Below are 23,512 nucleotides of genomic sequence, written 5' to 3'. Positions count from 1 at the left end.
CATAAAAAGAGCCATGGTGTGTGTGTGTGTGTGTGTGTGTGTGTGTTTTGTGTGTCTGTATGAGAGAGACAGACAGAGAGTGAGAGAACATATCCAAATTGCAGGTAATTTCTGGTCCTGTTGGTAACTTAGGTTCCTGTTTAACATCGACCTCACATTTTTAGGGATTTAAATAAGTACAGTTACTCCTCAATTCATCCTATAAAAATGTTTATCACCAATTCATTATCAAATAAGGAACCTGCTAATACAGGCTTACATGTGCACACCAATGAATATACTGATGTATGAGGGTCCCATGGAGAGGCCATCAAGGTGTCGCAGTCTTAGCTGGTCTCCTGAAAGGATGGTGTTTGTGCTTGTGTTGTTTAAGCATGTGTTGTCTTGTATGCCATGACAGGCTTCTCACAGTCTCACCTACTTTATTCAGTGAAAATGTCCTGAAAGAACATGGAAAAACCTGTGGAGAAAGCGAGTCCATCAAAGAGGGCCAGAGAGACCTAATGACTAGCAGAACAGTTGGATTGATTAAAGTGTGTTAATCTAGGTGCAGGCAAAGAACATAAACTTGGCCATGCCCTGATGTCCATTTACTGCATATACCTACTAATTTGTCACTAAAACCAAATACTAAAGAATCAGATAACTGGTGTTTTATATTTTATACCTCATACACAAAAATCCATGATGGATTGTTACATATGAAGATAATTAAAAGGTTCATTGAAAACAGGATTAAAAATGTTTATTTTTACAGAAAAAGTTTTTGAAATTCATGTATGCGAAGGCTTTTCATACAATTATGAAAATCTGTATTATAAAAGAGCATGTATTTTAAAAATTTTACTGAAATAAACTTGTAAGTCCATTTTTCCATGAGCCTTCTGAAGTACCCTTGAAGATATTTAAAGATTTAATGATATTTGGGAATTTTTGCATGAGCAATTTTCTTCTGTTTAAGGAAGTTGGATAATATTTTTGAATGAGCATTCTTTTATCTGTTTAAAGTAATAGAATTTAGGCTGCTGCTAAACAAAATGCACTCCTAAATGTGTATGTGGTTATACATTAGATAGAATAAGCAGAGGATGCTAGCTGTATAACCACATAACTACAAAATGTAAGTTTCTGTTGGCCAGATTAACACTAAAACCTGTTTGTCTTTCTTGGTGTCCCTAGTTCTAGTTGCCCAAGGCCTCAGTTAGTGTTGAAAAATGTGTGTATGTGTTCTGTCAGCAGCCTACCTCCCCGACTACACCCAACAAGCCTGTGGTACCCCTGGAGTGGGCATCAGGAGTGATGCCAAAGCCGGACCCCACGGTCATCAACAAGCACATAAGGAAATTAGTTGAGGTAAGTGGTTGAGGGAGAATCAACAGAGAGCACTAAAAGGCCCCTTTCTGTTTCCAGAATATTCTCTGGCTTCCCAGGAACCCGATAATTCATGAAAATAGCTTGTGTTGTTTTAGGAGTAATGTAGCAGATGCTTATCTCTACCTGGCACTGACGTCTAGGGGAGAATCTTCCAGAAAGGCCCTTTTTCCCCTTCTTGTCAGTTTGCTTTCATTAACCCTAATATTCTCAGCTATTTTCAATTCCTCTTCTTTGTACATGTTTGCCACCTCTGTTATTGCCACCAACTTCAGGGACTGTTTGGGGATTAGGATAACTCATGAAAAATCCATATGAATCAGAAGAAAATGCTAGATACACTGGATATTCAAGGGCAGGAAAAAAAACCCATAGGCTGCACAGTTTCCCCTGCTCACTGTTTCTGGAGTTCTGTGAGATAGCAGTATAGTGCTGCTGAGGGCCTAAAAAGCACTGAATATAGAAACAAGGTCCTGTCAGTTTTCCACATAGAAAGAAGCATTGAAGGCCTGTGCGAGGAAATCAAAACACCCAGGTACTGGGAACCAGGGTCCCTGTTAAATGTCTATTTGATCAGTACACCCTCAGTTGTAATACGTTTAGTCATTTGACATATAATGTATGTTTTGCTAGGAAAGGGTATTTAAAGAAAAAGAAACTGTTCAGCATTGTAGATAACCCAGGCAACTACGAGGCAGGAAAAGGAAATAAGAAAGGGAGTTTGGGAAATAATTTCTGCGAGGGAAGTGGCTGAGGAAGTGATAAGGTCCCGTGTAGGCCATGTGATGATGGGGTAAGAATAGACCCACCATGGCACCAGAGAAGGTGGGGACAGGACCCAGGGACCGCAGGGAACAGAGGGAGGAACTGAGCTGTAGTTAAGGATGATCTGACGCCAGGAATTAGAAGGCAGAATGACTTGTTCCTCACTCTGGTTCTTCGGGCTGGCTTCTTCTGCTCCTACAGGGAATCTCTGTCCCCCCTCCTGCCTTAATTCCCTACTCTTCCCTTCTCTCCAATTCCTTTACCATGGGGGAGGTCAGCCTAGATTGGATAAATTGCCAACCATTGGTTAAAGCAGATGGAAGACTGGGTTTTATTATGAATTTTTATTCTAACTTGCTCCACAAAAACTCTTATAGTCTTAATATAAATAAGGCTGTTAGACCATAAAAAATGAGTTCTACAAAATGGTTAACTTTTAAGCTACTTGGAACTTGCAAAAGAATGTAATGTTTCGTGTTTTTGTGCAATTCGGTTATCTACAGATAAACTAGCATTGGGTGCTAAACACTCCTTTAAGTCATATTTTAATTCATTCATTCATTTATATCTTACCTACTTAGCAAAATACTCATGAAGCAGCTTGTAACCTAGGACAATGAAGACAGGTAGGATAGACAGAAACCATCTAGAAAGGGAGAGAGATTAATTATAGCTGGAATCCAAGTTAAATATAAATTTTCTTATATGTGTTTAAAGAGCCTTGTTTTGCAAGCCTAATTTAGGGGAAGCCATTTATTGTAATGGTTAAGCCTCCTCTTACAATGCCCACTTCCCATACTTGAGTGCCTGGGTCTAAGTTGCAGCTTTACTCTTTGTTCCCGCTCATGTGCACCATGGGAAGCAGCAGGTGATGACTCAAGTTCTTGGGTCCCTCCCGCCACAATGTGGGACACCCAAAATGAATTTTGGGCTCCTGGTTTTGGCCTGGCCCAGTACCAGCTGTTGTGGGCATTTGAGGAATGAATCAGTGGATGGAAGATCTCTCTTTTCTTTGTCTCTCTGCCTTTCAAGTAAATATAAATAAATAATTATAAAGTATGCATATAAAAAGAAAAATCTAATTTAGCAGAAGGCATTGGAAAACACTTTCTATTTTTCTCTGACCATAAAGACATGACTATTGTAAATATTAAACTATTACATAAATTACAGAGAAAAAAAGCTTTATTTTCAGGCTTTGCTAATTGTATTCTTCAGAGATAAGCATAATTCATTTGTAGGTTATCTTATATGATATCATTTTCTGTCTGTTTATCTAGCTAGCTAGCTATCTATTCACCCAAACATATTACATACACTTATATTGAGCAATCTTGTTCAATTGTTTCCTTAGAACAAATTCCTAAAACTGGAATTACTGTGTCAGAGAGTAGTCTGAGTTTTCCAGAAAGTAATGGCTATTTACTTTACTAACTTGATGCAATTTTAATATTTTCAGATCTGAGAATTTTAAAAAAAGTTTCAATTCCATTTCTGTAATTATTAACAGAATTGAGCACCTATCCATGCATGTATTGACTATTTATATTTTACTTTGTGGATTGCCTATTTTACTTTTGTGTCTTTCCTCTTACATATGTTGCTATACTTACCAGCTTTTCTTCACTACAATTAAATACCTAAGACAAGCTACTTATGAAGCAAGGAGGTTTATTCTGGCTCATGGTCTGAGTGATTTTGGAGGTTCACAGTCCACAGTAGAGCAGCACCATCAGTTCAGTTGTCTGGTGAGGACAGAGGATGGCAGTGGTGGAGCACATGGCCAGCTTGGCTTCCATGGCCAACCCTCTCACAAGCATTGCCTTCCTAAGGACATGCCCCAGTGACCTGTGGACTCCCAACTGTGCCCATCTCCTGGTCACAAATTTTATCATGCCTCTACCCTGTTTAATAGCATTAACTTATGACCTTAGGGTTAACATATCTGCATGATTTGGAAGCCAAATCTTGTTTAAATCATAGCAACTACAAATAACTTGCTCTCTTTATCATTTACCTAAAGCTTTCTTAGCTTAGCTTTTTTGATTCAGATGTTTTGCATTTTATTGTAGTAAAATATTTTTCTTTATAGCTTTTGATGTTTACATCATTCCAAGAAAGCACTTTTCTGCTCAAAACTGGTAAAACATGAAAAATGTTTGTATCTATTTATCTTTGGTATTTTATAGCTTTTTATGTTAAAATTCTTAATGCATCTAGAGCTTAGTTTGGGGACAATTTATTTTATGAAATTATTGACCATTTAGCTCAATGACAATTATTGGCTAATCAATAATTTCATTATAGATTTGAAGATATTTTTGATACTCTAATTTCCTATACATAAATATATAAGTCTGCTTCTGAATGCCACTCACTGTAGTAAGTTGTATCATGTTTTCAGTAATGTAGTTTTATAGCATATTTGATGCCTGAAAGGGTGTGTTCCCCTTCATTACTCTCCAGTTTAGATAATTTTGTGTATTCTTAACATATTCACTGCTATTTGAACCTTTGAATAAGTTTGTTCATCTAAACATATCATCACTACAATCTTTTAAATTATAGAGATGAATTTTACTTTTTAAATTTAAGAGGGAGAGAGAGAAGAAGGGAGAGAGGGAGGGAAAGGGAGAGAGGGAGGGAAAGAGAGAGAGAGAATTTGATTGCAATTGAATTAAATGTAGACTTTAATTTTGAAATCACTTAACATCTTAAAGCTTCATTTTCTACTGTGATGGTACTGGAATTTGTAAATCCACCAAGCCTATCTCCTACCCAACTTAGAGTCTCAGTTTAGATCTTGCTTTTTCTAGTAAACCCTTCTTAATCTCACCCCAGCATCCCCAAGTACTCAAGCAAACCATTTATCTTGTTGCACTGTAAAGATGTCTTTAGTTATCTCCCGCTAGAGTCTAAGCTTCTGCAAGGAAGATAACGTGCTGGTTTCCATTGCTTTCACAAGAACAGTTCAGAGCCTGACTTATAAATACTTACTCAGTAAATACTGGTTTTTCCTTTGCAGTCTGTGTTTAGAAACTATGATCACGACCATGATGGGTACATCTCCCAAGAGGACTTTGAAAGTATAGCAGCCAATTTTCCCTTTTTGGATTCCTTCTGTGTGCTGGACAAAGATCAGTAAGTCTTAGTTTTGTTACATTTCAATGCAACTTTCCTAAAACAGAAAATTATTATCAGAAGAGGACAGAGAAATCTATAGCTTACATCTTGATGGCTTCAACCCTAGTGCTTTCATCAGATAAGTTTCACTTAGCTGATTTTTTTCCTTTGAGTCCATGAACATGAGCAGTTGGATGGAATCCCAGGGTAAACCACATTGTTAGTATTGAACACAAGTGCCCATTTGCAAATTAGCCCAACTATATAATTCTTACATTACTGCTTAGCTACCAACACCAGAAAACTGCCATCAAAAGAGAGAAGAGGGGCTGGTGCTGTGGCATAGCGGGTAAAGCCGCTGCCTGCAGCACTGGCATCCCATATGGGTGCCGGTTCTAGTCGCGGCTGCTCCACTTCCAATCCAGCTCTCTGTTATGGCCTGGGAAAGCAGTAGAAGATGGCCCAAGTTCTTGGGCCCCTAAACCTGCATGGGAGACCTGGAAGAGGATCCTGGCTCCTGGCTTTGGATCAGTGCAGCTCTAGTCATTGCAGCCAACTGGGGAGTGAACCAGAAAATGGAAGACTTCTCTCTCTTTGCCTCTCCTTCTCTCTGTGTGTAACTCCGACTTTCAAATAAATCAATAAATTTTTAAAAAAAAAGAAAAAGAGAGAGAGAGAAGAGAAATATGGTTAGATATAGCTCTGGAGTCCTCAGCATCACCGCACCTGTGGGCAATCTTTTTTTTTTTTTTTTTTTTTTTTTTTTTTAAGTTTTACTTATTTACTTGAGAGGCAGAGTTACAGAAAGAGGAAGAAACAGAGATCTTCCATCCACTGGTTCACTCCCCAAATAGCCACAATGGCTGTGATGGGCTAATCAGCCAGGAGCTTCCTCTAGGTCTCCTACATGGGTGCAGGGACCTAAGAACTTGGGCCATCTTCTACTGCTTTTGCAGGTGCATTAGGGAGCTGGATCAGAAGTGGGGCAGCTTGGACTTGAACCAGAGCCCATATGGGATGCCAGCACTGCAGGCAGATGCTTAACCTACTATGCCACAGCGCTGGTCCCACTGTGGGCAATCTTAAAATTCACCAAATGACCATGATTTCTTAGACTGTTAACAATCTTCACAGAAGCACATAGTAGCTGCAGATAACAATAAATAATCCACACTTTATTATTTTTATGATCAAAGCTTGTACTGATAAACAGAAAAAAATATATTCTTCTTTAGTTTCCAATGATGTCTGAAAATTTAGTGGCTTTCAGGACTAAGTTTGAACTCATTTAAGATAACTAATAATTAAAAACAATTGCTGAGAAAGGCTGGCATTAAAAATTTGATTAAATTTTAATTATGTGAGGTTAATTGCTGACTTTAAAGTCATCTGTAATGAAATACTGGATTTTATGTTGGTGAAATATCCAAATTAAATTATGTAAAAGCCCTCTAATATTTTCTTGGTATGAGAATTTTTCAAAAATGAAATCTAAGTAATATAACACACTAAGGAAAGCTTTGATACTTTAACATAAATGACTTAAAATCTTAAATTCATCTTTAATGCATACCCAGAACAAAGAATACTTTTGAAATAAATTATACTTGTAAGAAACATAAACTTCTTTGACAAAGTAAAATTCCCAGCTGCCCATTTCTTCCCTTAGTTTGTTGCTGTTCGTGACTTATAAATAGAACATGGACTTAAAACCACCTTCTAGTTTTCATTTTTCTTCTCTGCTACCTCTATAGAAAGAACTGAGATTGTCTCAGAAAACTCTTTCTCTGTCTCTCTATATCATCACCTCTATGTCTCATAACATCTATAAATACCTGTGTTTTTTCTAAGAATGAAGGTTTGAACTATTCATAGCTTTCTTATTAGATGACTTCGTCAGACAATGTGATACCCTAAGTTAATACCTCAAACCTTTCCTTGGTTAACCACACTGAAGTTTGAGTGGTTAATACTGGAAAATATCAGAAAAAGATGTTTTCTCTAAGATCTTGTTTTCCACACTATGTTCCACAAAAGCAGGTATTAACCAGTATTTTTGCAAAGGGTCTTAACTTGTCAAGTATGGAAAGCATAATCAAGTATGGAAAACTAATTAAATAAGTGTCTTTACTGTGTGACTTCCCCAAAACTTTTAATAGACTAAGGTGTTTTACTCTATGACTCTAAGAGAGTAATGGACTAATACACTATTTTATAATTTTGTTTGTATATGAAATTGTGTAAATATGTATCTTTATCAAATATATTTATTGTATGAATTTTATGAAATTAAATATATATTTTTAAAGTAGTAAATGATTTTATTATAAAACTTATACCATTTATTGATCATTCAGTTTTCTGAAAACACAAACGTGAGAATAAACTAAACACATCCAAGACTCACCAGCCCCTGTAGGACAGGAAGATGCCCTGGGCGGAGAGCCTACAACCGTTTTCCCTCCACTCATGTCATCTTCTACACACATTCTAGGATTCCACGTTGTCTTCTACAAGGCAAAGGAAACTGGCTTGAAGATTTCCGTACAAGTCACGATAAGTTTAAAGCTATTTGGTGCTAATGATTTGTACATTCTAGTTTGCAACTCTGAGACTCAAAGACACCAAGCAAGCTCGGCCAAATACCTACTCCCAGCTAACATTCACTGCCATTATTCTTTGACATCATCTTTGAGATTGGTCATGTTAAGTCACTGGAGCTTTTGTTTAGCCCTGAGTGCAAACCCTAAAACCCACGTACAGTCTCCATGTTCAAGTATGAGAGCTTGCCTCAGGGCAACCAAGGTTGCTGTAGTGTTTCTTTGCGTCTCTGTAGTGTCTCCCGTGTCAGAGCCGTGTGCAGCAGTGCCAATGGCAGCGCAATGCAGGGGCACACAGTCCACTCCCCGACTGCCCAACAGCTCTCTGTTCCATCCGGATGCTGCCCCACAGTCAAGGCTGTGATCTGGAAATCAGTGATGAGCGTGGCCCATCTCCATTTGGAAGTTGTTCTTTTATGTAACTGAATCCACTCCTTCACCATAACCGTACGGAGCTGTCAAAAGGTGTCAGGCACATTCTTAGGAGGCATCCTGGTTCGGGGCTGCGGGCTCCTGGGCTTTCAGGCTCTGGAGGGGTGCTGGCACTGCTTCTTTCTTCTGAGCCGCCGGGAACTCATGAATTGCTCCTTCAATCAGGGGTCTGAAGATGTGGTTTAGTTTTGGATCCACCACCTGAAATATAATCCTGTTTATCCCAGCTTCCAACATCCCTGACTGTACCACGCTCTGCCTCAGGCCATTTTAGAACTGGTGCTTGTTCATTGTAGGACTCCACTCTTGCTTACCTAGATGAGTGGACACAACACTATCCACTCTCTGTCTCAGGTTTTGGTGGGCTGGCTTGGTGTCCATGTTGGCTGGGCAGTCCTGGTAGAAGCTGTCAAACAGACCTCGGCTCTTGAGCTGCTCCATGATGAGGGCGATGAGCTGCGGGTCCCCGGGAGGCAAGGAGGCCGGGTTGATGGGGCCACTGCTCCCGCCAGTCCCCGATGCGCCCTTTGCTGCCTCGGTAGAGGCCTGGTCTGCTCTGCCGCCACTGCTGTCCACCACGCCTGCGCCCAAGGCCCGTGGAGAATGACAAACACGCGACAGAGGGCGTGAAGTGTGTGGAGTTGGAGGCAGACGTGGAGGAAAGCGGTGCCAAGGGACCAGCGGCGGAGGTGGTAGTAGAAGTGCAGCGACGCTGGCAAAGCAGGCCTAAATAAATAGCTATTTTTTAACCAAAGCATTTTTCCTACTCTCTGCAGCCCAGATTAGCATCTTAAGGGTTTGGTTTCCCACAGAAAGCTCTTTGAGAACTGTTATTTGGAATATTTAACTTGTAATCTGCTCCTCATGGGCAGGAAGTCAGGTTTTAGGCCACCTTGGGAAGTTTCATTGGATCAATGACCAAGTAAAATTTCATTCGGAGATAGAAATTCTTTCAGAACTTAAAGATTGAAGATGTTCTGTCTTTTTATTTCCAGAATGGCAGGTGTGAGCACAGCAGGTTCTCTGAGTCAATGCTAGGGATAGCCCTGACTGGCTCTCAGAGAAGCTGGTGCTACTCTCTCGTGCCTTGGTCATATGTGAACACTCCGACCATGAACTGAGGAAAGATGGGCCATTTCTTTGTAGAGGGACATGGGATAATTCCAGGTGTGCTTAGTCAGACACCACCAACTTCTGTAGGAGACAAACTCCAAACTTTCATTAGCTTGACACACTGAAGTTTTTTTCCTCATTCATCTAAGGGTCTAATTTCCTAGTGGCTGGTCAGCACTCCCCTTCCTGGTAATCCATGGAGTAGGCTCCTTCTATCTCCTGGCTTTGCTGGCATCTAGGGTCGTGAAGCCCCCGAATACATCTTGCAGATGAGAGAAGAGGAGGTGGAGGAGCACAGTAGTTTCTTAAACTCCTAGGTCTAGAAATACCATCAATTACATCTGTTCAAGTTGGCTTGGTGGCTAACAGTCATATGACCTCCCCCTAGATTCAGGAAGGGCTGGATAATGGAGCTCCTGGCTACATTATAGTAACATATAGTAACAGATCTATATAATGAAGGATGGTACACATGCTAGGCAACAAGTATTGTTTTTCCTTCTTCTATTAAGCCATGAAGGGGCCTTGGCTGGGGTTGCTGCTTTATGGTTTTGCTCCAGGAACCCTGTTCACTGTATTCTAATTGGTGCCCAGACTTGTGTGACTAAGTGGTGTTGTATATGTAAGTATCTATCTGTCATTTATCTACTATCTCTCACCTATCTATTATCGATCATCTATCTGTCAATAAATCATCTCTTAGTCTGTATGTCTTTCAACTCCATGAAGGTACCTCCACCAGGAAACCAGGATCCTTGTGTGTGTTTGTGTTTAAATTCAGGGACCAAAATATAATGTGTTCCTCTTGAGAAGAGCAAATCATGAGTTGACTGTTTAATTTTGAAGACGTCTGAAATTCTTAAACCTGTAAGAAAATTATGGCACTGCTAACAGCATTAGAGGAGCCTGGGGCAGGAATATTGGTAAGACAGATACAGAGTTGGGCTTGGATATGTTTGTTTTGGGAGGAGAGTAGACCAACAGGAAGAGACATCCAGTGAATTGTTGAAGATTCAGATGAATAGTCAGGGGTAGAGATACAGTCTTCAGCCCAGTGTTGTGAGCTGGCATCCTTAGTGTAGTGAGCAAGGGCTGATGGGAAAATTCAGAGGGAGAAGAGCATGGATCCTCCTGAGTAATGAGCCTGCAGAAACACCTTCCCCAACATCTAGATGTTGAGAGGAAGGATGATTTTGCGGGAGAATGGGTGAAGAGAAGGAGGAAAACCGTATTGCATGGAATCATAGGGTTCCATAGAGGGGAGAGGGTCAGAAAGGACCTTTGTCCTCATGCCACCTACTGCCAAGAGGTCAGGAAGTCTGAAGAATGAGGAAAGGCCACTAAGGATGTCCTTGCTGATAGTCTCAACAGGTTAGTAGGACTGGAAACCTGACTCTATGGAGTAAAGAGTAATTGAAGAAAATGGAGAGCTAGAGTCCTCTTTTTGAAAACTGTGGGAATCAGAGAAGGAAGAGTGTGGGGAGCAATTCGGACTATACTGTTACTGGAATTAAGATTTATTCTATGCATCTGCTCTCCCACAATATGGCGCTGGGAGAGAAGTAAACAGCTTCTACCCAGCTGCCTCTCACCAACTTGACAAGCTGCAGGAGCTGCTCCTGATTGGAGGAGAGCGGCGTGCTCGGCGTGTGGGCAGCCGAGTTGGGATTGGTGGAGAGGACTATATAGGAGGAGAGAGACGGCATGGTGGTGTGGGTTGGTTGGAGAGTGCGTTGGAGAGTTCGCGGGGAAGTTCGTTACTTCGTTCTTTCTCATTTCTCTCTACTCATTCTTGCTTTGGGAGTTTGCTGTTTACTTATTCTTACTTTACTATAGAAAGGACTTGTAAAAAAAGGGGAACAACAAGCGCCCGGTCCGGTGCGGCTCCTCCGCGTGCGGAGGAGCAGCAAGTGGTGCCGTGACTCGGATATGAAGCCTAGGCAGGGCTTAGTGTCGTTCCTCCACGAAGAGGGGGAGCGACATAATGGTGCCGTGACTCGGATATGAAGCCTAGGCAGGGCTTAGTGTCGTTCCTCCACGAAAAGGGGGAGCGACAGAAGAGGGAAAAGACAAGTGCTGGAAATGGTAGTAGGATTGAGGAAATTTTTTCAGAAGGGAGAATCCTGAATATAACTGTAAGCAGAGGGAGAAATAGGTGAAGAGACTGAGCGGATGGAAAAGTGTCGAGTCATATGGCGATTAGACAGTGGGGGGCTGGGAGTATCCCAAGCAAGAACTTGGGAGTATAAAGGAATTCTGAACTGACCAGGAAAGTTGTGATCTCCGGCCCATGCTGGTATAGAAAGAAGGTGACTTGGAGCTCACTATGTCCAACAGATTTGATCTTTTCTGATAGACAAGAGTGAGGATGTGCAGTACGTGGAGGATATGGAGGTGAGTTTGTTCTGTGTTGAGATGATACAGAAGCACTGCTTCAGTGACAGGCTATGAGCCAGGCTGAATGAGTGAGAGGGCCACTGAGGAAGTGGCTGGATGGGATCAGGCTGAGTGAACTTGAGAATGGGAAGTTAAAACAGTTTCCTCTTTTTATCCAGCTACCCAATTTGTAAACCCTAGTGCTAGACAAAGGCTAGAAAGATATCCTTCTGGAAGTTGTGATTCCATACTGTGTCAGAGTACACAGGCCTCCTGTGTGCACAGTGTGTATGGTCCTACATGTTTGCGTGTGCACACACGAACACACACACACACACACACACCATCTTTACTGACTGTGAAAGGCTTTCAGTACCCGATGCTGTCCTTTGAGATCCCTTTAGATGTGATGGAGAAGTCAACATTCCTTATCTCCTTTGGGCCACAGAAGTATGGAGGGTGGGTGTGTAAAGTGTGGCAACTGCTTAGCAATGTGGGATTCAAAGATCCCTCCCTTCTTTGATTCTCTTAACAGAGATGGCTTGATCAGTAAAGACGAAATGATGGCTTACTTCCTGAGAGCTAAATCCCAACTACACTGTAAAATGGGACCAGGATTTGTCCATAATTTTCAAGAGATGACCTACCTGAAGCCAACCTTCTGTGAACACTGTGCAGGATTTGTAAGTCTGTTTTCCATCATTTTCCTTGGTGGGTAGTTACTGGTGCAGCATTCTGAGAAGGTAAAAAATGACATACTCACTAGAGCCTGCTTTGGGTCAGAAATAAATCATGATGGTTTTCTGACAGTAAAAATTAAATGAAAGTGAAGGCGAGATCTATGAGGTTAGCTGTGCTCTAGGAATGCAGGGTTGGCAGACAGCGCAGGTTGGTGAGAGCTGCTAATATAAGAGAGTGGTTTGTCTGTTAATCCCTGCCAGGGAAAGGTGTCAGACCAAACTCCTGGCATTCATCACTAATATTCATAAGTAATTGCAATTAAACAGAGCATTTATCTTAGCCAGTTCCTTTGAGTGCTCATTTCATATGGTATTAGTCACTAGAAATCCACTGTGGCATGACTCAATTAACTCCCAACTCAAAAAGGAAAAAAAAAATCTTTTAGAGAGTAGATGGTTATAATACTAAGTAACATTTACCTAACACTTGACAGTTACAAAGTACTTCCCCAGTCACTTAATTTCATTAAATCTCCCAACAAACCCTTCCCTTTGCCTGTGACTATAGAGGGCCACAGGGGACACAAGTGTTCTGACTTGAATCCTGTGCTCCAGTTGCACCATGACAACAAATGGAGAGTGTGTCCTTCATTCCTCACATTTGAGAAATCGTTGGGAACTGAGGTTAGCTTTTGGCCCTGCATGTCTTCCAGTCTATATTCAAGTTAAGTAAATGGGAAAATGTGGCATTCCAGGTGAGGGCTGCCAAACACCCCAGTTAGTATGATGGTTGCTCTTTTCCTAAATGCCAGAGCTCAGTTTTGTTTGCTTTATTCAGTAGTCATATCCCACTGTTGACCCATATTGAAGCCATTGCTGATATATGCTTCCCCTAGATGACATTGTTTCTTTGGGGAACACAAGGGCAGGAATTTGTGTTCAAGCATACAACCACCTGAGAAGGAGTAAGTAAGAGGCAGATGTTACCTCAAAAATGATTCCAGGTGGGTGATAGCACTTGCTATGGTCAAGGATCAAGGTAAGACTGGCCGGTGCCGCAGCTCAATAGGCTAATCCTCCGCCTGCGGCGCTGGCACACCAGGTTCTAGTCCCAGTCGGGGCACCGGATTCTGTCCCGGTTGCTCCTCTTCCAGGCCAGCTCTCTGCTGTGGCCAGGGAGTGCAGTGGAGGATGGCTCAAGTGCTTGGGCCCTGCACCTGCATGGGAAACCAGGAGAAGCACCTGGCTCCTGGCTTCGGATCAGCGTGGTGCGCCGGCCGCAGCAGCCATTGGGGAGTGAACCAACGGAAAAGGAAGACCTTTCTCTCTGTCTCTCTCTCACTGTCCACTCTGCCTGTCAAAAAAAAAAAAAAAAAAAAAAAAAAAAAAAAAAAAAAAGAAAGAAAAGAAAAGGTAAGACTGAGGACCTGCTCTTTCTCAGCCAACAAAGGAAAAATGCTTCTGTTCCTGTCCCCACAGGGATTTGCAGCTCCAGGCCACTTCTTTAGGAAACAAATACATCTCCTTTTTCATTTTGATGGAGATTGGGGGAAAGAAATATCTAGATCTGATGATGCTGAAAAGGGAGGGAGCTTTGGGTAACACATCAGTGTTGTTTCTTGAATCCTAGCTGCTCCACTTGCAGATCCAGTTTCCTGCTAATGTGCCTGGGAGAGCAGTGGGTGATGGTCTGGGTTCTTGAGTCTCTGTCACCTGCATTGGAAACCTGGACAGAGTTCCTGGCTCCTGGCTTCAGCCTGGCCCAGCCCTGGCTGATGTTGGCATTTGCAGAGTGAACTGGTGAATAGAAGATCTCTCTCTCTCTCTCTCTCTCAGTCATTTTGCTCTTCAAATAAATAAATCCATCATTTAAAAAAATTAGAGGAAAGAAAGCTCTGGACTTGAAATCTGAAACCTTGGGTTTGAATCTTGTTCTTACGCCCGTTGACTCTCTCTGACCTAGTTATTTAACTATCTTTGAGTCTCTGTTTTCCTATCTGTAAAAGGAAGGAAATACCTGCCATGTTGCCGTGGTAGCAAAATAACATTAGGCATGTTGGATGTCACATAGTTCAGTGTATTTCTTTTCTTAATGCTCCTTGAAAATTTTAAATTAACTTATTTTTAATTTTCATAGTCCTTTATATTTTTCAAAATACAGCTAATTTCATTGGTAAAATTTGATTTTGTTTTTTTACTCACTACTCACATACATTTAAAAATATCCATTGGCTCTCAAAGGAATTCATCAGTACAACTCTATAGATGTGTCATTGATAAGAATTGTGGAAGAATGTAAGGGACCATTTTCCAATGGCTGCATTATTTGTTTTGGAAATAAGTTCAAATTTCAGAGTAAGGATGACAAACAGACATGACTTGTGCTGCAATCCATTTATTTTAGAATTAGAATTCCAGAAGTGAAAGAGTGTTGGTGACTCCCTTGTTTTACAGATGAGGAAACTGAGATCTGGAGAAAATTGACTTCCCCAAGGTCACATGGATCTTTAAAAGCAGGACCATGAGTCATCTCCAGGTCTCCTGACTCTCATTCTAGTGCTCCTTGTTTGTTTGTTTGTTTGTTTTTTTGTAAAAATAAAAGCTTATTTTTCATCTACTTGAAAGGCATAATGACAGAGAGAGACAGAGACAAAGAGAGAAAACTTCCTTTCATTGGCCAAAGTCAGAAGCCCAGAACTAAATCCATGTCTTCCATGAGGTTGTAGGGGCCATCATCTGCTGCTTCCCAGAATACATTAACAGGAAATTGGACTGGAAATGGAGGAGCCAGGACTGGAACAGGCTCTCAAACATGGGAGGCAGGCATCCCAAGTATTGGCTTAATCTAGTGTGCCACAATGCCCACCCAGTCCAGTGTTCCTTAAGCCTTAAGAAACTATTCCAAGTATTAGAGAAGCTCTGATTTTAAAGGAATGTGGGAAATATTCCTGCACATCCATCTATCTGCCCAAGGCCTTTCCATGGCTAGTATTTTCTTCCTGGTTATAAGTATGCATTAACACACCATTAGTCCTCATGGAACTATCATTTGTCTCTCTCTTTTTTATTTTAAAGATTTTGTTTATTTATTTGAGAGGTAGAGTTACAGACAGTGAGAGGGAGAGACAGAGAGAAAGGTCTTCCCTCCGTTGGTTCACTCCCAAGATGGCTGCAATGGCTGGAGCTGAGCCCATCCGAAGCCAGGAGCCAGGTACTTCATCCCGGTCTCTCATGTGGGTGCAGGAGCCCAAGAACTTGGGCCATCTTCCATGCTTTCCCAGGCCATAGCAGAGAGCTGGATTGGAAGAGGGGCGGCCGGGACTAGAACCGGTGCACATATGGGATGCCGGTGCCGCAGGTGGAGGATTAATCTACTGTACTGCGACGCCAGCCCTGTCTCTATTTTTTAGCAGCTCCTGTGGCTTGCTACTATCTCTGGACATTAGGACATCTCTTGTTATTCATCTTTTCTTGGCCTACCTCAGTGGCTTTTGCTCACACATAGACCACCTGGGAACAATGGCTTTGCTTTCTGCTTTCCCTCATTATTATAGATGGAGGCTTTGCCAAAATAATTTCACTTCTGTGGAACTCAGTCTCTTCCTATGTAAAAAGAAGAAAAATATTATTACCTATCCCACAAGATTATTGTGGGCACTAAATGAGTTAAAACATGTAGAGAGCTTAAAATTGTGCCTTTCACATAGCAAGAATTCAATAAATGTTAGCTATCATCTTTACTACTATCAAGGCTCCATAGAGAAAGAACTGCTTACACAATGTTTGTTGGTCCTTGCAAATTTCTGGATTATCACATCCCCCTTTAAAATCATTTCTATTTCCCTTTCTTTATTCGCTGGGACTCTGCCCAAATACCTATAAAGGTTGGGATTGGGCCTTGCCAAAGCCAGGAGCCAGGAACTAAGTCCAGATCTCCCACATGGGTAGCAAGCGACCCTAGTACTTGAGCCATCACCTGCTGCCTCCTGGATGTGCGTTAGCAGGAATCGGAAATTCAGGGATCTGAACAGAGCAGGACTCAAACCCAGGCTCTCTGATATGGGATGTGGGTTTCCAAATGGCATCATAATGCTCTTAACTGCCCTGCCAAATGCTGGCCCCATATTTACCCTTCATAAAGGAGGAGCAAACTAGTTAGACTGGGCCAGGCTGAGGCCAGAATCCAAGAGCTTCTGGGTCTCCCAGTTGGGTGCAAGGGCCCAAGCACCCGGGCTGTCCTCTACTGCTTTCCAGGCACATTAGCAGGGAACTGGGTCAGAAGTGATAGCTTTTTCTTGTTGTTGTCAAGGTTTAGTTATTTATTTGAGAGGCAGAGTTACCAACAGAGAGAGGGTGAGACAGAGAGAGGTTTTTTGTATACGGGTTCATTCCCCAGATGGCCACAACTGCTGGAGCCAGGCCGATCTGAAGCCAGGGGTTAGGAGCTTCCTCCAGGTTTCCTATGTGAGTGCAGGGACTCAAGCACTTGAGCCATCTTCCATTGCTTTCCCAGGCAATTAACAGAGAGCTGGAGCAGAAGAGAAGCACCTGGGACTTGAACCAGCGCCCATATGAAATGCTGGTGTTATAGGCTCAGGCTTAACCTACTATGCCACAAAGCTGGCTCCCTGACAGCTTCTTACAAAGCCATGATGACACACTCAGGAGCATTGCTCACCTGTGATACATTGTGAGCCATGTTCCCATTCGTCCCAGGTGGACACCTGTCCTGCTTCTTTCAACATCATTTGATTAAGTAAAAAACAACCATGTAACCTAACCACTAGGAGGTTGGGAATGGAGCTTCTCTGACTTGAACTAGGCCCATTTAATTGATGATACCGTGCGTTCCTGGTGTCCCTGTTACCCATGTGTACGTGCTGCAGGGAGGCACAGGAAAGATCATGATGAGCCCCCTTCTTCACAGCGTTTAGAGGGAGTCCGTCAGGAGGACAGACACCACCCCTGGAGTGCCTGGAGAGTCGCTCCCTTGTGAAACCATGGACCCTCACACCTCTCCTGGATAATTTGTCAAGTCAAGGGATAGCATTTCAATGATTGGAAGATCTTAATTGGCTTTTTGATTCTAGAATCAAAAATAATACTTCATTCCGTAAAATAGAAAAGTGTTCTAAGGAGCCAGGCAGACAGGGAAATGCTGAAGAAAGCAGAAGCTAAAACAATGTGCCAGTGGGCATTTAATGCAGCAATGAAGACTTCACATGGGAGGCCTGCATCCCCTATCAGATTGCCTGGGTTCAAGTCCTTGTTCCACTCCAGGCTCTAGCTTCCTGCTAATGGAACCCTGGGGGGCAGCATGTGATGGCTCATGTACCTGGGAGACCTGGATTGAGTCATGTTGTGATCTTTTGGGGAATGAACCACTTTAAAAAAAAATAAAGTAGAAAATTGGTCATTTCCAAGTTATTTTGGGGGACAGGGAAAGAGAAAAATAATGGATTGGTTACCAACTGGTTAGTGCAGGTTATTTTTTTTTTTTTTAAATATGTATTTATTCGAAAGGGAGAATTACAGAGAGGCAGAAACAGAGAGAGAGAGTGAGAGGTCTTCCATCTGCTGGTTCACTCCCCAGATGGCTGTAATGGCCGGAGCTGTGCCAATCTGAAGCCAGGAGCCAGGAGCTTCTTCCAGGTCTCCTACGTGGGTGCAGGGGCCCAAGTGTCTGGGTTGTCTGCTACTGCTTTCCCAGGCCATAGCAGAGAGCTGAGACAAAAGTGGAGCAGCCAGACTCGAACTGGCTCCCATATGGGATGCCAGGACTGCAAGTGGTGGCTTTACCCACTATGCCATAGTACCGGCCCCTCAGGTTACTTTTTGTATGTAACAAATAAGGCTGAGGAAGCTTCATTATCATGATCATTGAAACCCAGCCTGTTTGGGAAATGTGGCTGTTATCTCTTATAGTTTCTTGGAAAGTAAGATAAACAGTTTAGTTTCAGTTTGGTGATACAGAACTGTAGCATGGGTAGCTCCATTTTGGTTTTGGGTCAGGTTTGCTGGGACTGTAAAAGAACTTGGTCCAAAACATGGCCTCCTATAATTTTTATTTAGCAGCCACTCCTATTGTGTAAGTGAAAGTCAATAACTTCTTGGTTGGCAGATTCTGAGGCTTTTCTACATCATATACAGCTTTGGCGCAGGCCAAACATGAAAGAATTGTGAAGATTGAGTATATGAGTAAATTAGTTTCCTCTTCTGAATTCTTTCAAGGTACAAATTCTACTCAGTAAACCTAATTTCCACACACGGTGCAGGCATTTAACCTAGTAGGGAAAATTCTGGATTTGAGTCCCTGCTCTGACTCCAGATTCCAGCATCCTGCTAATGCAGACGCTGGCAGGCAATAGTGTTGGCTCAAGTAGTTGGGTTCCTGCCATGTAGATCTGGATTGGCTTCCCAGCTCCTAGTTTAGGGCTGGCCCAGTGCTGGCTGTTGCAGGCATTTGAGGAAAAGAGCAGTGGATGGAGCTCTCTTGCTCTGTCACTGTTTCTCTGTTTCACTGCCTCTCAAATAATTAAACACTTAAATAAAATAATTTTACAAATCCAAACACTTTAGTGTAAAGTTGATACCATCCTGCTTATTAATATTTTTTAATATTAATAATTTTGTGGGCTCTTGTCACGTATTCGGAGAATTTTGGCTCAAATAGACCAGACAACATGGTAAGTTTATGACCTTTTTATTCAGTGAGAGAAATGTACAGGAGAGTGAGGGCTTTATTTAGGGGAGAAAGAAAGTCTAGAGGCTAGGTTGGGTTCATACCAAGCAGAGGGCAGGCCAATAGCCATGTGGAGCAAGCGTTTGGTCATGAGCAGTTACAAGTAGCTTAGCCAAGGCAGAGAGCGATTTTGGGGCGCTCCTCGGCTTTTCTATGCTTTCCAAAGGGGAGTGATTACATAGTCTGATGGGCAGGTGGGCATTCAGGTGAGATCAGGTAAGGGCATGAGATCACACAGGGGCCGTGGTTGAGGGCGTGGTCTCAAGTTTACAAATCGAATCGATTTTATCCTATCTGCCTGCCTACCTCAAAGTGCATTTCTTAGATTGCTGTATTTCCTATAGTGATAAGGAGAGATGGCACTAGGGGCTTCCAAACACAAAGTGGTCATCTCCCCTGTAAATCTTGCTGAGAGTGTGTCATGCCGGAATCTAACAAACACACAAATGCTATTTCCCACTCCAGCTCCCATTTGGCTCTGAGAAAGAAAAAGGAAGCAAAATTCATGTTATCACCACAACTGGGGTGGGCTGGGAGAGGGTCCTTCTGTTTGACAGGAAGAGTGTTAAGAGCAGTGACATCCTGTTTGTGCCTGGCCAGTCATGAAACTTCCCAGAACTTCCTCCCAGATTTCTCTCCAGATTCTCTGACAGTCCTTTGTCTTTTGTTGCAGCTCTGGGGCATAATCAAGCAAGGATACAAATGCAAAGGTAAATTCATGTTCTTACTGTTTTTTAGTTTTCAAACTGAGACATTTTAGGTAGGAATCCAAATTTTCTGGTTAAGCAGCAAAAGCTCTTTTTATTTTTAAAATTTTTTGTTTTAATTTATAATTAGTTTTTCTTTAACAGATTCAATATAGTTCATAGATACAATAACAAAAGTTCTTGATATCACTGAGAACTTAGGTCTCTTGTGCCAATGGCCACCAAGGGTGAATGTGTCCAGGAAGGAGTCACCAGAGTTTTAGAGAACCAGAATTAAAAATTTACAGCATGCTTTGAGAGGGCAGCAAGCCAACCTTATCAGCATACATCCATCTAGCCCTGTCTCCAAGATCCCTTAGGAATCATCAGCCATTATGTTCCTAAAGGTTTACTTATAAAACACATGAAGTTTGTATTCCTTAAATAAAAGGTTTCTTTGGGGAAAAGACAAAAAAAAATAAATAAAAAATGAAAGAAAGAAAAGGAGTTGTTGAACGGAAGGAGCCCAGGTGAGCTGAAATTTTGTTAAGAAACCATCATTACAACACCAAGAGTGAACTCTAGTGTCAATTATTGCCTTTGGGTGATAATGATGCCGGTGTGGGTTCATCAATGGTAAAAAATAGCCATTTGGTTGTGAGATATTGGTTACAGAGGAGACTGTATATGTGTGAATGCATAGGATATAGGAAATCTCTGTGCCTTCCTCTCACTTTTGATGTGAACCTAAAAGTACTCTAAAAAACAAAGTCTGTTAAAAAAATAAGAGAATAATCAGCATCCAGTTAAGGTGGGAATTCTGAAGTGTGACAGCCTTACTAAAATACTGGCTATAAGAACCTTTGCAGAGCCAGCACTCAGCCAAGTGGCTAAGATAACATATGTCCCAGATTGGAGTGCCTGGTTTGATTCTCAGCTCCAGCTCCAGATTTTAGCTTCTTGCTAATGCCTCAGAAGCAGTTGCAATGGCTCCCATGCCACTCGCATGGGAGACTTGGGTTATAATGCAAGATTTTGGCCACTACAGGCATTTGGAGAATAAAAAAGTAGACAGGAGTTCTGTTTTTCTGTCTCTCTGCTGCTGTCTCTTTCTGTGTCTTCTGTGTGTATGTCTTTCTGCCTCTCAAATAAAATTTATAAAAAAAGAACTTCCCTTCAAAGGGAAAAAAAAAAACACTAATTTCTGGAAGACATAGGCATTTCCTCCTACTTTCTCATAGCTAGTCTTTTCTCTACTAAATCATATGGATAATGAAGATAATAAAACATGAGAGACATAACTTATTTTGTATGTTTCAATGAATTCATTCTAATATATCCCCCATTTAACTGAAATTTATAAACTGAATATATATATATATATATTTGACAAATGCAGTATGCATGTGTGTTAAGCCTGTGAGAATATATTGCTTCATATATATGTGTATATATATTTGGTTATTACACATTATTGGTGTTTAATCTGAGTTGCTAGATACTTTGCAAATAGTTTATATTGGTTCTTTAAAAAATCTAGCAATGCTCTTGAAAAATATAATGACATTTTCAAAAGGAAACATTGTAATCATGAACACCTTTAGACGAATGCTGTTCCCACAATGCCTTTTTTCTCTAGCCATCTTTCAGTATTTGGTCCTGTTTTGCATGAACAGAAAGTTTATGTGAAGCTCCTAGCTGGAAGCCACAGTTAAGTACTCAGAAGGTCCTTCCCTATAGAACTTGTCTTTCACTTGCTTTGGTTTAACTTGGATTTTTACAGTCAGACTTCAAAAATATTATAGTATCTTATTTCCTAGCAATGAGTCACTAGTTTTATTCTGGTTTCTGTTCCTCTGTTTCCTGAAAGACACACACACATACACACACACACATACACACATTTTATGAAGGTGAAAATTAATTAAACTCTTGGGTTATCTTGGGACATATAAGTACAGTGTTTTCTCCTAATGGCACATAGAGTAGAAAAAATTAATTAAAATAGACTAAACATGGTATCAAGAGTATTTGAAACAAAATCATTTGTGGAACAATGGATATTGTAAATACTTAGGTTTTCTTTGATGTTGAGTGAAATATACTGTAGAATGGTCATATCTGTTCAATGATTCTAATTGAAGTATAGGACTCTCAACATATGAAATAATTATGAGCTATGTTCCAACATGGCCACATTTTTCTACCTCAAGTCATAATTAATATTCTACTGCCTTAACTAAGACATCTTAATGGGTAATTTCACAGAATCTGCTGTATGCCTACATTAATGAAATATCTAAAAGAAACTACCTTTGTAAACAGAAAAGGTTTATTTTGGCTCATGATTTTGGAACTTCACCGTCCAAGATCAGGTGACCCCATTAGTTGGACATCTAGGGAAATTGTTCTTACTTGGCAGAGTGTCAAGCTGACAAAGAGAATTACACGGCAAGAGCCAGAGTACATCTTGTGCTGCTTCCTATAAAACCAATATGATTCAATCATGGCCCCACCCTCACAACTCAATCCAATTCCATCACTACTTAAAGACTTCACTCCTAAATACCAAAATTGGATTAAGTTTCCACCCTGTGAGTACCAATCCTTTAACACACAGGACTTTGGACAGCACCCAAACTCATATCCAAGCCACACATGAAGGACATGTTTATTGAGCATATGCCCACCTTGTTTTCTATTTCTATATAAAAAAAGGAAGCAGAAGATACACTTACTTGCCCTGAAAAAGGTTTCTGGAAATGAACAAAAAATCCAGAGAAGTACTCAGTGGAGGAACATATCACAGTAAATCAGCAGAGGCAGCTGTTGGTCCCAGGAGAGGTGAAGCTGAGACTCCAGAGCCTCTTGGTGGGGATTCCATCTTGGCCTGGGAAAGAACCCCAGTCCCACATGATTTGCATTTCATTTTGGGCAAGAGTAACTTACCTCTCAGACTAGGCCCTTCCTTCTGCATGCTCCCTAAGCACCTCAATAACTTACAGAGAGGAACAAGTTGAGCAAATAGAAAAGGACTTCAGGAGCTCAAGAGAGATGGTATGGTCCTTTTTCAGCCCCCTAGATACATTCTGTGGACCTGCCTGCATTGGGCTGAGAGTCACCCTAGAAGTGGGTGGGGGAAGAGAAGGCTGGCAGCTCCAGTGCCACTCTGGAAGCCCAGTCATGCTTCACATTCCTCATGTGTGACTCATTTGGAATTTTTCAGACTGTGGAGCCAATTGTCACAAACAGTGCAAAGACCTCCTGGTTCTGGCCTGCAGGAGACTGGCCCGGGCACCCTCCTTGGGGAGTAGTCATGGGTCACTGCCAGGAAGCCCCTCAATACCCCCAGGTAATGTCCTCTTGGGTTGTTTTTTTTCTTCCACAATGTCTCATTGCTCACCTCCCATTCCTGGACCTCATTTGGGTTCTGAGTCTAGACTCTTGACTTCTAGACCCTTGACTTCCCCGTCACTTCTCTCTGCTGTCAGGTCTAACATTCAACTCCCTTGTAGGTAATTTAGTTCTGTTTCTAGTTTGTTTCTCTGGGACCTTGCATGTCAGATTCCTTTTCTTTGCATGGACATTGAAGGGTTGCTCTCAAACATCCAGGTGTCAATTAAT

At 41.6% G+C, this 23,512-nt stretch overlaps 1 protein-coding gene, 1 long non-coding RNA gene and 1 pseudogene across 12 annotated transcripts in view; 1 reads left to right on the top strand and 2 right to left on the bottom strand.

Moving 5' to 3' along the window:
* The window catches only part of RASGRP3 (RAS guanyl releasing protein 3), a 136,826-nt gene that overhangs the window by 105,230 nt on the left and 8,084 nt on the right, over window positions 1-23,512 (top strand). For 5 of the 10 annotated variants that reach the window (XM_070069714.1, XM_070069713.1, XM_070069715.1 and 2 more), the window contains 5 exons: window positions 1,240-1,353; window positions 5,162-5,277; window positions 12,316-12,463; window positions 19,876-19,912; window positions 23,115-23,240. In XM_070069714.1, coding sequence (XP_069925815.1) covers window positions 1,240-1,353; window positions 5,162-5,277; window positions 12,316-12,463; window positions 19,876-19,912; window positions 23,115-23,240 — 541 coding nt within the window. Of the gene's footprint in view, window positions 1-1,236; window positions 1,354-5,161; window positions 5,278-12,315; window positions 12,464-19,875; window positions 19,913-23,114; window positions 23,241-23,512 lie in introns of all 10 variants that reach the window. The other 5 variants (XM_008254554.4, XM_070069709.1, XM_070069710.1 and 2 more) reach the window with 1 other exon arrangement.
* Window positions 369-23,119, bottom strand: LOC108176374 (uncharacterized). Of its 2 annotated transcripts, none has more exons than XR_011386940.1 (7): window positions 22,627-23,119; window positions 15,941-16,063; window positions 12,428-12,515; window positions 7,667-7,769; window positions 5,134-5,314; window positions 2,710-2,782; window positions 369-460 (listed from the first exon to the last, which is right to left on the bottom strand). It is a non-coding gene; the product is annotated as an uncharacterized lncRNA (long non-coding RNA). The 2 variants fall into 2 exon arrangements; XR_011386939.1 differs by having other exon boundaries at window positions 5,134-5,263.
* On the bottom strand, window positions 8,304-12,205 carry LOC103347730 (biorientation of chromosomes in cell division protein 1 pseudogene; annotated as a pseudogene).

This window comes from Oryctolagus cuniculus, chromosome 2 (assembly GCF_964237555.1).
Source record: "Oryctolagus cuniculus chromosome 2, mOryCun1.1, whole genome shotgun sequence".
Taxonomy (NCBI): domain Eukaryota; kingdom Metazoa; phylum Chordata; class Mammalia; order Lagomorpha; family Leporidae; genus Oryctolagus; species Oryctolagus cuniculus.
This window is presented reverse-complemented; position numbering and strand designations above follow the sequence as displayed.